The sequence below is a fragment of the Zootermopsis nevadensis genome, unplaced genomic scaffold, assembly GCF_977971745.1.
Source record: "Zootermopsis nevadensis isolate Lab colony 2312 unplaced genomic scaffold, Znev_1.0 Znev_ptg000011l, whole genome shotgun sequence".
Classification (NCBI taxonomy): domain Eukaryota; kingdom Metazoa; phylum Arthropoda; class Insecta; order Blattodea; family Termopsidae; genus Zootermopsis; species Zootermopsis nevadensis.
Genome location: NW_028259143.1, coordinates 8903872 through 8920545, shown reverse-complemented (window position 1 = coordinate 8920545; position 16674 = coordinate 8903872). Strand labels below are relative to the sequence as shown.

Sequence of the window (16674 nt, the reverse complement as noted above, 5' to 3'; positions counted from 1 at the left end):
GCCCTGAGGCCAAAGTAACATCAAATCTATTTTTATTTTAAATAGTTCCTGATGTAATGTAGCTACATCAAATAAAATGCAAGGAAATATAATTTAAACTAGTATGTATATCACCTAAAATAAAAATCTACGTAGTGAGGTATAAAATACTGCAATATATTGTATCCCATCTGATTCGCAAAAACGCATGTCTTTCAAAAAATGGCCCACAGACAACATATTTACCCCAGTATTATTAAACAGTATGTATACTAGGTCTGTGGCTATTACTGGTAAAATAGTGCTAAATATTATTTATAAGGCGAGAGTTAAGGTTGTAATACCACGAGTATAAAGATGGTCGTTGCTGGGATATTCTGCCGTGTAATCTGTGTAATCGCCCTGATGATGGAGGCAATAAGTTCCTTTGAAATATCGGCCCGTATCTACCAGACTAGACTGATCAACATATTAGAAGACAGCCATCTTCACAGTATTTATTGTTTGTGTCTTCTTGACATTTTTAAAAATTTGAATAGTTAACCTGTACAATTCCCTGGTCTCTTCTTACAGTCCATTTCCCGTGCTAGTGAGTATTCAGTATTAAGATAACCATTCTGCGTTGTGGTCAAGAAGAAATTCTTATTTTAAGTCTTAGAAATGACTGAGATGCCTGGACCAGATCTCAGGAGACCAAACGGTTGCAACGCAGTGACTCAAACGAGAATAAAAAAAACTACCCGATTGCTGAAATTGAAAACATAGAAGACGTAACTAAGAAGTCAATTATAGGAAATTTAGAAAAATCCAAATTAGGAAAATGACATAAATGCTCGTTTGTCGCCAAAAGGATGGTAATTCCATCCAGTCACATAATGATCAATATCGATAGTGCTGGCAGCGATAAGTAATACTTAACGATCTGCGCCCATTAAGATCAAGAAGCTTTTTATTCTGAGAACCCTTCTGTACACAAAGATGCTCATTAAAACTCGGGACTAGCCTCAGTCAAGGGTTTACTTTTAGGTCCACAATCGCTGCAACTTCTTTGATCTAATGCGCTGTTAAAAGGACTAGCCTGTATCGAAAAAAGATGCAAATTTTATTTCTTCATTAAAATGCACATGATCAGTGAAAATAATTTTTTCGACTGACAGCTGGATGTTACATATGGTGCAAACGTAGAGGATCACCAGTGTAATTAATTGCAGTTCTCTTGACAGAAAATCTCTTCTACGACCCTCCTCAATGAATCTTTGTTGTAAAATAACAATATAATGACTAAATTTCATAATTACTTTTTCATTTGACACGTGTTAGAATTACGCACACATTTTTTAAATCTAGATGCATTATTAACACCCACGACCTTTGAATGATAGTTATATTCGGTTACAGATTATAAATATGGCGATGGTAAGAAAGTTTGACGTCATGTCTGAAAATTTCCAGATGCTGCAAACATTTACTTGAATTAATTTTACGCAAGGGTAGGTTATTAAGTCCTGAAATTGTATGCACCTTTATCAAGTACGAATCAGGAAATGTGCATTTTGGTATAATAACAGTGACGAACAACAATTTTCCTTAATAGCATTAATTACGTGATATTTGTTATAGAGAAATGTTATGTTTTATTTGAGGTAGGAACATATTTTTAAATATTATAAACTAGCTTCGTCTTCACAGGCCTAAAATATCTTTGAGTGTACAATTCAGAACTAAGGAAACACGGTCCTGATGTTAAGTTGTGTAAAGCGCCTGTTTTATTTTATGCGATATAACAAACATGAACTTTCGACAGACTCAGCAAATAACACCCCGTTTGTTTCTGTAGGAAACAATAACTTCCCTCCCTCAAATTCTAATGGGAATTTTATACCGAAATTTCATTATGTTTGCTCATTTTCTTTGCTTCCGTTTACAATATTTCCAAGACATTCTCCCTCATCTACGTACTAATTTACGATTTTTTTAATTTTTGCTCCCCAACTGTATTTGCTAGTTCCATTATTCTTTTCCTTATCATTTGTCAGTAACTTCTGTATTTCCTATAGAACTAAAAACTTAATTTATAAAAATCAAATGTTCCTTCGAACACAGCAGGTTCATTTCAAGGATCTGGGCTGCCTGCTTGGTTTTCACGCATCACTGCCAGAGAAATAATTTTCTGCTTCAAAATTTATCGGAATTAATTAACAACCTTAAATTGTTTCTGGGCTGACAGCCACAAACTTGCGAGGGCTGTAACTTCCCGTATAATTTTACAATTATCCATTCCATTAACTTTACAACGAAAACTCTAGGAAATTAATATCGAATAACACGCGAGTTACACTTGGTATTTCGTCACTTGAAAATCGGACGTAACGTGTTTGAGAAGAAAGAGTTTGTTTTGAGCAAATATACATACAATGGGCAGTGACCTATTCTCGTTGAGATAAATTTCGAAACGAAACAAGGCTGGGCTGACCATTGGTTATGTAGGAAGTATATATTATTAACTGCAGGCGCCATAACCGGATTAAATGTATAAATTTTATGAATAATGAAAGAATCAGAAGCTGGAAGAAGTTACGAGAACATTAAGTTCAATTTGTCTTCAGTTTTACCAACAGTGGCCTTTGGGTTTATGTATCCGCAGCTTTTGTGTAGTTTTGCACACGGAAAGATCGGTGTACTCCTCATCAAGAAAGCAGAATTTGCTAAGAGCAAGGCTGTAATGGCCTTCTGAGTCCATCCCACAGCTTCACACTCCATTTATATTCAGGATTTCCAACTTTGGTGTGCGTTTACATAATTTACCTCTTATGTACAGAAGGGGACAATATTAACATAAATTTATTAAACCAAAGCACAGTAAGTTGACCTCTTGTTTTAAAAAAGGCAACTGTGATGTATTACAAAACAGCTTAACTAATAATAGGCATAAAATATTAGACTATAGGTCTATTCGCGAAGTACAAACGAATGGATATCCTAGCTAAACGCAAAAGGGCTTTTGCTTTTATGACTAACAGAACTGGTTTCAACAAGACACACGTTCGTAGGATACCTTGTTTTATGTTATGAATCATCGATGTTGCATACTTAATGCCAATCTGTGGTTCATCAGAATGCTCCATTTGGCAGCCGTTCGCTTCCTCATGCCTTCATCATTTAGACCAGTGGTATTCAACCTTTTTTGTTCGCGTACCCCCAGATATAATTTCTCTTCAACTTTGTACCTCCAAAGTTGTTGGTGTATAATTCAAGTTATACATAGTATATAATCTACATCTAAAATAAATTAAATAAATTACTGATTATTTAGTGTTTATCATAATTTTTTTTTAAATTTCACATACCCCCTAAGATGTCTTCACGTACCCCCGATGGTACGCCTACCCCAGGTTGAATATCACTGATTTAGACCATTCAACGAATAGGATTAACGTCTGCATACAGGTGGCACGTTCACATACCATTCCATTTTTTGTTACACAATATTTATAACAATAAACTGTGATATTTATAAATATGTTCTCCTTGTTAGACCATTAATAAAGGAAGCCCAGTTTTCAAAACTCCGTAATATGAAGCTATGAAATGTAAAATTTATTTATTAACACAAATATAATAATTAATTTTGTACGTGAATTCTAAAGCCAATTTTGAAATTTAGCTCTATCGGATTTTGACTGGACAGTCAAGTAAAATTACAATTGATAAGTCACGTTCGTACTTCTAATTGTCAGGATATTTGGCATGAGGTAACACGTAGTCTAATAGAGTAGCGGTGTGGCGAGCGAAGTACACTGTAAAACACCTGACTCCTCGTTCCAAACTTGTGCGTCACAGTCTAAACTCGGCCCTCAACAAAAAAAAGTGTACCACGCCACAGAATAAACAGGCAGTGGTGCGTGAGTTGTGGCAACTTGGACCAGGTTAATTAACCTCAGATGATGATGGCATTGAACAGTGAATGCTCGGGTATAAATAAAGGACCACTACAAATCTATGCGAGGAATATAATTAATATAACTCAGGTATTAATGTACTAACAAGTAGTTGTTAATCAGTGCTGGTCCTCAAGAGTGAAGGGTCGTGTTTTACAACCATGTAAAACCGAAGTTAAAATTACAGCTTTTAATATTCTGCTTGTCAATGTCTAATATTTACTAAATTAAATGTTGAAGGGATTTCTAACATTTTGTTTCTAGCATTTTCGACGCACATTACGTACATTCTAAACACTTAAACTTGAGACATCCAATTTAAACGATTATCCCAGCAATCTATCGATACGGCTGTAAACGCATAGTTTCTCGGTACAAGGATGTCAGAATTAATTTCCTATTACAATCCGTGCAACTGTGACAAGCGTACAGAATTACCACACACAGTCCCATTATGAAGTACTTCTGCTTCGTTATAACGAAGCCCAACGCGGCTTGTCATGTGGAACTTCTGTGTAACTGATTGTCCAATAAACAAGACAGACAAGGAAATTATTCTGTAGTCTGTAATATGTGTGCGCCACACCATCGCGGTCTAGTACAGACGCCTTTTCCAAGTTTAAATATAAATATCAGCTCAAAACGCAGTTCATTCTACTACGAAGTTCGTTCCAAACATAACAAAATATTGATAATTCGGGGCAATATATTATAAAATCGCGCATAAATGCCCTGCGGTGGGGGTGATTAGACCAATAATTAATTGATAGTAACAATTATAACACCACCAACGTTTATACTTACACAACTTAGTAACTGTGGAGTTCTTAAAATGAGTTTTGATCAGGAGAAAAGACGTTTACTTCAAAAGAAAAGGATTATGTAATAGCACTTCAAGATACTTCTATACAGCTTACTTAAAACAAATTCGAACAATTAAGTTGTTTTTAATTCGGTTGTCTGTGTGACTACATAAAACTTATGGCATCATATCACACCCATATAGGGTACATGGACCGCAGTCGGAAAACTAAGAAGTATCACAGCACTTTGAAGCATTTGTAGCGATTTCAACATCATCAGGAAAGCAGATATCACAGTGCCTAAACTTTAGTTCCCAAAAAATGTTAATGATGAATGAAAGCGATAGATTGATTGATCGTAACCGAATACAAACGCACCAACGCGTAGGGAATTACATGGGTATCTCCACCTGATAAATAACCCATTCACCCCTCCCTCAGGACCAGATGGAAGATTTCTCACGTTTCATTAATTCCATCATAACCAGTAACCTGCTGACATTTAATGGTCTTTATGATGTATGACAAATTAACTAGTTAAAATTCAGGCGTAAATCGTGAAAACAAAAGGGATTAATTTTTTTTTAAATTCTGCTCACTCTGTTCGCTGGCGTCTCTTTAATACGAGTTACGAGCCATTTCAATTAATAACGAATGAACACTAACTAAAATTCATCTGAACATTTTAATGTTATTAAATAAAAGGTGTAAATCGTTTATGGATGGTATTTCGAAAGGATAGAGTGCAGATACAAGAATAGACGTTTCCTCGGACTGTTGGTCAAGAACCTTAATCGCTTGGGTTGATGTACTCGAACTTTCTTCTTGTAATACAGAAGCTTTCTGTCTCTTGCCCTATGTCATTCATTTGTGTTAAGATGGTAAACTGGTGTCCAGTGTCTACTTATAATAAATGTAACTTAAATCAGCAACAAAGCCTTATTCCGGCTTCGCAATCTTTAACCCATCTTGGCCAAACAAGCAGGTTACTCAAAATTGAGGACCGCTGTGGGAGGGAGTTTACGATTCATATCCGGCGGAAGAAAGCACATCTGAACATTTGACGAAAAAATCGCAATACGTCCGATTCATGGTACCACTTTTCAATGCGAACGTTTACTACGTGCTTGTATTGGCCTTGACTGTCCGACCCGGGACACTTGTAAAGAAGTTCGGATAAAAAGCTTTATTACAGAATGGGTTTCACTTGTCAAAACTGTCAGCCGCGGTCATAATAAGATACATTTATCACGGAACAGCGTTCATGTTACATACTTCCAGTGCTTGCACCTTTAATACCTACTGTGTGTCTCAAGACCTAGACGTAGATGGGAGAATAATCTCAGGCGGGATCTATGGGAGATAGGAGTTGAAGGAGACTGGATGTGGTGGCCCAATACAGGGTCAGGTGGAGGGCTTTGGTTAGTTTCGTGATGAACCTTTTGGTTCCTTAAGCCATCTAGTTAGTTAGTATCTCAAGAGCTTCCAGTCTCTCCTACTGGTGTGTTATTTTCACATCTTTTGGTAAAGGTCCAAGTATCACGTCCATAATTTTACACTGTCACTGTTTCTGCGTTATGCAACTAGCTTCCTGTTCTAATGGATGATGAAAGTCATTTCATTATCCTAACCGAACATAATCACTTTATTTGCTATGTAACGCTAACACCTTAATTAAATAGCAATGACATTATAAGGGTGCGTGATACTGTGTGTCCAACCAATTGAAATCAAACACTGACAACGTTTCAGAATTCAAGTATAAAGCCACTTCTGTTAATAATACAGATCCAAATTCCAACAGTCTGTAATTATGACGTATTTCCATAAAATCTGTGCACCAAATCAACTGTTTGGCAGCGCAAACGTTCAGTTCACGCCAGACAGAATCAGTGCGTTATTGCGGTGCAAAGGCACAACTGTTACCAGTGTAAAATCTGATTAATTAGACAGATATTTAACTAAATATGACCACGAAACATTTTTATCTTTTGTAGTATACAAAAAAGAAAACGTAGAGGTTTGAGTGGATTATATTTCTTATTTGTACCACTGAACGGCTTTTCTAGAAAAGAGCGCGCACATCTCTCCAGTTGAAATCACTCTGTCCGTCCGTCTGTCAGTACGCATAAAGAAACTTAAGAATGGATGAAGTAAATTTCATAAAACCTTTACTCGGAGTTATAAAAATTTCAATTTTCATTTATTTCCGAAATTTTAATGATATACGAGTATAATTAATGTCTCAGCATAACGGCATATGAAATCTACAGTTGTTAATGTAGTTACCTGGTCCTCAAACGACAGCGAACGATTTCGATGCTAAGCAATGTTTAGAACTAAAAGGGACGCTGCTCGTGAACGGACCTACGCAGCTGTTGTGAGAATCGGCCTAGCAATCAGGGTGACCTTGACTTAAATGTCTCGGGAATGGTTCAGACCTGCTTATATTTCAGTTCTGTGCCACAGTACCTGATTCTTTGGGGCTACATTTTAAATAGCACAATTTTATTTTATATAACATAAAATAATAAATGTATTTATATAAAGCGTAACTGCTTCTTGTTTCCTTCAGTTTTGTATATCTAGAACATGGAATCCTCTCACTTCAGCCTCACATTGCACTACACGCCGGTAATATGTCGGTCATGCCTATCACGAATTGAATGACAATAATTTGCCGGCATCTACCAAGCGAACTGGCATTAACGCATCCACAGACGACTTCAAGATGCCTCAGCACTGCCGAGTTTAGAAATCGATTGTCTGAAAACTACACATACAAGGCCACATACAAAATTTGCTTCGTACAATAACAGGGCTTTAAGGGCCAGCATCAGTACATTAAAATGGAGGGCGTTGCAGTGACTACACCGTTACAACAGAGCGTGTTGTGTAATCTACACATAATGACATAAGCCTAGCGTGCTAAATTTCCCGATGTATAATACGAGTTCTCCAACAGTACGATCCCTTAGTGGGCCTAATGTAAGTGCACGGTCTACGTACCATAGACATTCACACCTAAACTCTGTCTACCGCACGACGACGGCTCCTAGCAAGCAGATGACCAAGTGTATTGGTTCTATTTTAAATTAATTTCCCGTAGTCATACGCCAGTGGGAAATTCAAACACACCGGGTTTATACTTCACTCACCAGAGAGCAGAGGTGGTTTACGGATTATTTAAAACCAAGTTTAATAATGAATATGTTGCAATACTTTCCTGATCTGATGTCGAAGGACATTTTGCAATATTTATATCAACGAAACGAAGGAATACAATAATTAATTTAAGCCAAATACGGAATTATATAATTTTAATTTTTATTCAGAATTTACCGCCTACCTACAATAAGCTTTAAAAGCCACGGCACTTGAATTAATCGTGTTCCCTAATCTCAAGTTGCAAAATCAACTGCAGTCTCGAAACAGAAAAAGAGCAGACACGGCTGGGCTGGAGTTTATAGTGTTTTCTACTGAGTGTTGTGGAGACTGCCTATATACTCCACGTAATACAGACTGTTCGCTAAATTGTCATCCAAGATTATCACAATGCCGGTCATCAAAATACAGAACTGAGATGCAAAATCTAACGCAATGAATTCACAAAACCGCCTTAAAATATTTGGGAAAAATTAGTTCAGGCCTTCTTGTTAAAGAAACGTTTTACGTGGTCGATATTTGATCTAAAATATGCATCAAGCTTTAATGTTGAGGAAAAAGTCGCCCGTGTGAATTTATGAGAAAGAAAAACATAAAACAGAATGTATCCAAACAAGTATAATCATTCGGTTTATTGCGTTTACCAGACATAGTTAAGAAATGTAATCCATATTAATAAACAGTAATACTCAGAGTTACTAAACGTAACAAATGGTTATTTTTAATGAAGCGTAAAGTATTTATGTCCTTTGCTTTGCCAATAAATGCTTAATTCTAATCACCGCGCAGGATTCCACAACCCCCTGAATTTGTCTCTGTTGGAACACACAATCACGTGAACGAATCGCTGTAGTCTGTGCATTTCAAATGAACTGATTAAACAAATACTGGACGAAATTATCTATTTTCAAAAGCGGGCATTGTATCCCAATTTAATTGACTGATGAGTATAGTATGCTGTTAGTAAGAGCATTTAAATCCATTTGTCCACACGACCAGTAACATTAGACATGTAGCCATCTACACTCGTTTATTCGTAGATGCAAATATTCTTGTAACAACACGGATAAATTCTCTGTGATGCCTCGTGGGACGTGACAAGCACGTACAGATCCGATGGTCTTTGTTGCGTCTGCCAGAGATTAAAAGCATAAATACGTGCTATGCTCTCATATCATTGAATACTGATGCTATCAACTCATGCATATAAAGGATTCTAAATTAATCCTTCACTAGCCACAGTTCTGTACTCACTTTTCCTGTCTAATCCAGTGGTTTTCTTCATTTTCTATATTTCGTAACATATTCCATTTACTACAACCGCAGAAAGTGAGAGAAATAACACCATCTTCAACAGCAACTTATAGGCTAAGTCCCATTAGATCAGTATTTTAAATTGTGACGAGTATTCCGCAAGCATGAACAAGTAAATTGGATATCTCTCTGCCGGAATTTAAAATTTAATATTTATTGAACGCGACAGGGTTGTACAAGTGAACAATTGTTTTTACCGACCAACTTTGTCCTTAGGTTATCCTTTACTTACTTCATTAATCGGCAGTAACGTTTCATTTTCTTTGTTCAGATGTAATTAAGCTGAGAAAGAACTAATTCTTTGAAATGAATGGACGATCCTCAAAGTTTTTGAACTTCTACAGTTACTTAGGAAATTCGCAATACTAATCTGAACACTACTGCCCATGTTGACTAATTTCCCTGTGGGAGAAGGGGGATACGAACACGATGCATGTAAATGAATTACAAATGTTTCCTCTCAACTTTCCTCATTCGCCTTAAGTACCACAGACTTGTTCAAATGCTAAACCATCTCTTCAGCTACCATAAACCTGTCCCGTCGAATTATGTAATGAAAATCAATACGAGAGCTAGTATTATCTTTAAAAACAGCTGTATTACTAATAGTTTAATAGGGAACGACGAAAAAGTATTATATATTTATGTATTTATTGTTTATTTGAAAACGCTCTTTCAAGAACTCAGACTATATAGCGACGAATGAGAGGGTGATACTGAATAATGAATTGTAAAGGATGTGTATGGAAGTGGTTGTGGCCTAATTTAATTCACTATCTCGGCATTTGCCTAGAGTAACTTAAGAAAACCACAAAATTCAGATTTGGACCCGGGACCTCCTGAACATGAAACAGGAGAGTTAACTACACCACGACGACGTTCGATTCGAAGTTGGTGTCGACAGCAAAAATACAAGGGGACTTGTGTATGATAAACATGAGTCTGGAGCACCCCAGTAGTAGCAGCCATCAATATGGGCAGCTTTAGGGACATTTCAGATCATTAATCTGAATAGATGCTATTTTGGCGTTTGCTATAGTATTGTATAATCTGTACTCTTCATCCAGCCCTTATACCGGTAACAATTACAGTGGATATTAGAGGCAGGTTACAATAAATGCGGTAACAGAGATGGAAGGCTAGCATTTAACCTATAATGCATAGCGATAAGTCTTCGGATTTCTAAACATAATGGAATTTTTTGGCTAGCCAAATAAATACATAATTACATACTACAAACTTATTTATCTGTCATTTATCATCTATGTAATATGCATACCTAAAATTAATTTCTTAGATACGCTACTTGGAAATTAAATTTCTAGAAACAATAAACAGTAACATCCCCTTGTTCTCTACAACTCGGCAGATAACACTGCTGACTGCATGTATCGACAGAGGAAAGATACACGAAAAGCTAATCGTATCAAAGCGTAATTTTACGAAATTGTTACGTATATTGCAACATCACGGTTTCCGGCATAAATGTGTTAAAATTTTCACGTTTCTATATTGTGGTGAAATAGTTTAATAGAAAAGACACTTATCTTTCAATACACGCTAGCTCACCTATGACTATGTTATGCTTAATAATTTCTATATTGTTTTAAAATAGTTCAATAGAAAAGACATATTTGTTCTTCGAAATACTTCACCTCACCTCTGACTACATCTCAATCCTTTCTTAAATGTTAACGCTCTCAGATAACACGAAGACGAAATCTCATTGAATTTCGCCACAAATCTATCGTGTTCAATAGCTAAATCCGTAGCATGCATAAACACATTTGCTGAAGTGTCTGCGAAAGTAAATTAATTCAAATTATGCTGTAATGATGGCATTTAGTTCAGGGGGTAGCTTAGGAGATTATCTCAAGCGTTAATGCTCCTGACGTTTGTTCGGGAGGAAGACGGTTGAAATCTTTAACAGGTATCTGCTATGAAATACAGAATTTTAATGATTTTCCTCAGTCTACCCAATGGTACGATTATACATTTAAATAAACCAAAAATTATTCTTACCAAATCACGTACAACTAGACATTCACAATGACATTAAGTCTCATTCGATAATGTACGATCGTCGCGGTCCCAGAATCGTTTAATTACAAGAGTTCTGAAACGCTTGTTTGTTAAGTAAGAGAAGACGAATTATGATGGATTCATTGGACGAATATATTTTTGTAAGTATGTGGAATTCTATGTAGGTCTGCCGTAGATAGCAATCAAGATTCTGTCACTCACAGCTTGAGAAGTTAATTAAAGCCGAGGAGTTGCTTTTGTGTTAATGAGCGTGTATCAGATAGGTTTTATCTACACAAAACTTTCCTTTTAACCGCTTTAGGCAGACGTTTGCCTTAGTACGAACCTTATGCAAACCTTCATTCATCGACAGTATAACTACAATGCATCAGCTAAACGTAAGTTCCTAGAAAAGGAGATTATGCCTCATAAATTTCTGTCTTGACTTCATTGGTTAGCACAAACGCAAAAGTGATTTGTTTTACATTTAAATTCAATCACAAGTAACCCGTATACGACGTATTTAAAGTCTAATAAGCGAATTTACTTAAAGTGTTTCTTTAGATTCATAATACGTTTACAAATTAGGTGTTAATTTCAATTTATTCTTTGAAATTCCGGTTGTCTGTCTCCCTTTCAGTATCCTATTCATATTTTAATATACATATATGATTCAGCACTGAAGTTACTTATTTGACAAATTTTCGTGATACACATCACAAACAATTCAATGGAGACAATCCCTCAGTACTTATAAAAAGCATGTCAACAAGACTAATAACTTACTAACCTTTTCCCTTGTTACGGGTATCATACAGTGTAAGGCCAATTACGAGGTAGATTACGATGCAAGGAAATGTTCAGAACATTATAGTCCACATCTCCTGGAATATGTAAAGAGAATCTTCAGAAACTTTCATTCATTGTGGAACCTTCTGGATACACTGCAATACAGCGGTTCTAGACTGTAGCAAAGGTTCTTCAAAGTCATTATACAGATGTTATAAAAACGTTCGCTACGCGCCTGTCCTTTGTCGGAAGATCCACTAGACCTATTGCCTATTTTAACATCATTGTCGACATTGTGGAGAAATTTTCAAAGAGATCCCGAAACAGTTTCTTTGGCAGGTTTCCACCGTACACAAAAAACAAACAACTGCTGTTGACAACTTGATAAAACTAAAGGCAATTAAACGGAACACTTTGTGATCATTACGCTTAAAGAACACAAGTCTCGGTTGGTGAGAATTAAACAAACTGTATCAAGCTCTCTCTACACTGTATACATTTATCTCAGCTTTTTCTATTGTTTTTTTTACACATTATACGCCTGTTTATATATCGAATTTGGCGAAGTAAAAGTTGACTTAATAAATTTCCAGTCGTCACTGAAAATAAAATATAGCTGTATATGGAACAAGTTCTGCCGCCAATTAGACCAACAGGTTTATTCATTACAGACAGTTCAAAATTAACATATTTTATTGTCACATTTCATGATAAATTTCATCTGAATGGACTAATTGGTGTTCCCAGAAATAGTTCGAGATAACATCATACAAGCTTGGCATCCGATACCTTTGTTTCGTTCCTCAAAACACCGAAATAACCTCATTGTTAAATAACTAATATAAAAATTATTTAAATTGATGGTTTAAAAAAAGCATGTGTTAATGTTACGACAATCAGAACAGAGTGCAAATAGATCGGAAATCATTCGGGCTGGAATAAAAGAAAGTCAGAATTAGATGGTGTACAGGTAAATTTTTGTAATGGTTTCAATGACGTGTTCGTCCGCAATCCCGATTGGTCAAGGGCCGTACAGGAAGGGGCACCGAGAATGTATATAAAGAAACAAAGGTCACCCATTACATCATTCCCGGATGATACAGGCAGAGGTCTCTGAAAAGTTGGGCTATATAGACGATTAGTCGCCCGAGAAGATTTTATAACATTTATTTAAGATAAATAACTGGCTTTGGGCTGGAAGAGGCCAGATGGTCCTCTTGCAGGGTGAGATTAAATTAAAAATGTGTTCCGTGAAGACTTCTGGGACACCAGTATCTTGGCCAAGAAACGGATATAATCACCAGAAAAGACACAGAGATCGAATTCAATCCTAGTAACATTCAAACTAGACTCACTTGGACCGAGAAAAATATGGTGATAGTTTAAGTGATCGATTTAGGTTTCTTGTAAAGATACAATGGCTAGACACTGACAAAAATGATACTAACCCGACAAATATTGTTGTAGAGGTCCTTGCTACCTGCATCATCAGGGTTATGATAGCCATCTTCAAGGGAAATGGAATTAGGCAGTTACAGCGACATTCAGCACAACCTCAACAAATATGACGTATTATTATTACAGGAGACAAGAACAAGGACGCGTTATGAAAAAAAATGGATCGTGCAGACAATGTAGACAAAAGAAGTCGTAGTGCGCTGTCTGCTTCCCATTTACTTGGCAGAAAGGCATGAAACCTCACAAAGAATCTCCAGAAGACAACTTTTGCGTACTGAAAGCAAAACCTGTAAATGACATAATGTATCTATTACTGAAACAGAAATGTCTGTCATTGTGTTACACATCCAAACCAGCCCGAGTTCTCTCACTTTTATTGTGTAGTTATAAAATGGGCTTTCAACGGTTCTGACACTTGAATTTCGTTTCAGACTTTGACAGGATCTTATATTATTAACCTGGTAGCTAATGGTCTATGGATCTGAAATGTCAACAGCTACGTTTTTTTCTTCGTACTGCAAATCAGTTACTCTCTCTGTGCAAGTCACGATATACAACTGTACTCTGCCTTCAGGCACACAGATTCAGGCATTAAACTGAAATTTTCTAACCACATACTCGTCTTTTATTTCCGTTTCTCCCTATCTTCTATACATGTTAAATGATTTCACTTCATTTCAACTGAGCGTTCCTAAAGCGTCTTTCTACAGTTATTAATTATAATTTTTAAGCAGGCAAATTCTCCACTATATGCTTAATTAAATTATGTTGTAACAATATAAAATACTCTCTAACATGACACTAGATTTCCGAAACACACAGTGTAGAAACGACTGTCATTTTTTGTTGGACAGTAACAGCCACAAATGTAAGTACCTTGCCTTACTTTGGAACAAGGTCTTAAGAAGATGGCTGCGTTCTGGGTCGTAGCGTCGCCTAACATAATGTGTTACATCATAAAATCATTATTTTATTATAAAACCCTGTGTATTTGAGGGGAACCTCAACAGGTAGATATAACATTGCATAAACAGTAATCAGTGTTCGAATAGAAAGCCCGTGTATCGTTGGAACTGTCGAAATATATGGCATGTGTAAAAACACAAAAATAGACGCTCGTATGATACCGCAGTTGGACGAATTATAACACGGTGAATTTTTGATACTCGACATACAATGATCAGAAACGCGCAGACGGAAATATTAAGAAGGTTACATCTACGCCCCTGTTACAAGAGTGGCAGTTATAATTAACTTTCGAACCGAAATCGAGTTTGCAAACTAAGCTACGGATTAATTCTGCCCATTAAAAACGATGATCCTTTCAAAACGTTGCAGTACAATGTTATTTGCTGAAAGCGACGAAGAGGTAATAATTTTCATAACCTGTCATTTTCAATGTGGTCGAACTTATAAATATTTATGTAACATGTTCTTCCTTTTTTACTTTCCTGATTAGCGCTTATATTTATGGAGCACCAAACATATTTGATAAAAAAATGTGATGTATCGAAATATAACAGACCCTAATTTTACGACTGTAAGTCCGAGCTATGGAAACTGAGTGTCACGGACGCGCGATGCATCGAATCCGTCAGAGCAAAATACTGAAACCAAATACACGTAGTCGCCTACACATGCCAAATGACCTACCAGAGTTCCAAACACTTAATGCGCCACGCCTCGTTATGGAATCAGCCGACTGCAACGTGTCTCTTCTATAAAAATCCACATAACGCATACACACCCCTGTAAATAGGGCAAGAATTAAATCCATTTGCGGTTTTCACGGCGGTGGGAATAACGAGGTTGTTGTTCTGGGTTTGGCGTCGTAAGTAGATACCAACATTTTGTAAAACATTCTGTCTCCATCTTCAGAGACAAAGATGGAGAGTTCAACCCTAAAGATGGAGACAGTATGTTTTCCAAAATGTTGGTTATCTACTTACGACAACCCACAAGAACAACATCGTTATATCCTAGTGAATCCCATTAGAGACAGGTAACTAACAACAAGAACTACATGTACAGAGTTGAGTTATTTTGTTCACGAATTATTATTTAGTTACGCTGTCAGCAGCTCAAGTTACATGTCATCCATTGATAGGATAAATAACGGAGAATAAATGTAAAATGATATGGGAAGATAATATCGTGACTGTGCTTCATTTACTGTTGTTATTTGCCTCGAGGAACTGAGGAAAACGATGAAAACCATCAATCAGGATAGCCGGTCTCCAGATAGATAGGTACCGGACTGTCCAAATAATCCTCCTCCCTTATGAAACCCGAAAGTTTATCATCGTATTCATAGAAAATCACTGACTATTCAGCCCACATCTTCATAACCCAATTCTCTCAGACTGATTTTTAAAATAATTTCATTCCCATGTAAGTTTAGATCTCCGAAATTACACTCCCTTTGAGGCACAGCAGCAAGGAAGGTCAAATTGATTAAATGACTGATTTATAAAAGACTAAATTCTTACGCTTATTTGGTTTGACAAACGTTCATTATTAGTGTACATACGCCCGAATGAAACTGTATCACTACTATACGTATATTCCAGCGTCTTGTTCTGGACATATCTGCAAGACGGCGCAAGTAATATATTGTGTCACCGCCTCACACACTAAAATAATATAAAATCATTAGGATTCCTGTTGTTAAAGGACTACACATTTGGGTAAAGTTAAACCATTTTTAAGCTCTATGAACATCTGGTCCAGAGAAGATTTTCCTTTGTAGTGTGCATAATGATGGTAAAATCAAAGATTACGACTATGTTATTATTAAAAGGACCATTCTTATACTTCCACATTTTCTTCAATATGCAACAATCCAAATTTAATCTTACTTCATATGTTTTAATGCAGTCATCACTTCTCGCGTGTTTTCAACTCAGTTACACTGAAATCATAAACCTTAGGTTTCTTCACGCATCAAAGGAGAGCAATTATTTCATTTTGTGGCAGTAAAGATGTTTTGTTTTCCTCAGTTACTACGCCTCAGCGTCATTCCCTCCGGGACCACCACGAATTGTACCACCTCCCAAAAGACCACGGCTAATGGTACCACCTGCCAGACCGGTCATCAAAGCTCCCCACTCTAAAAAGGTGCAGCCACCTCTGAACCAGCTGAAGATATACAGTAAGTACCTTCAATTTCTAACGATCAGTAGCAAAGGGAAACTACGAAATTTCGA

General features: G+C 36.5%; 2 protein-coding genes across 9 annotated transcripts in view; one reads left to right on the top strand and one right to left on the bottom strand.

The window, feature by feature from the left end:
* The window catches only part of csul (protein arginine N-methyltransferase 5), a 546076-nt gene that overhangs the window by 396109 nt on the left and 133293 nt on the right, over positions 1–16674 (bottom strand). The gene's annotated exons all lie outside the window — the stretch shown is intronic.
* Positions 1–16674, top strand: part of LOC110836151 (uncharacterized) — a 321064-nt gene that overhangs the window by 283911 nt on the left and 20479 nt on the right. For all 5 annotated transcript variants that reach the window (XM_087347246.1, XM_087347248.1, XM_087347244.1 and 2 more), the window contains one exon: positions 16468–16619. In XM_087347246.1, coding sequence (XP_087203372.1) covers positions 16468–16619 — 152 coding nt within the window. The remainder of the gene's footprint in view (positions 1–16467; positions 16620–16674) is intronic.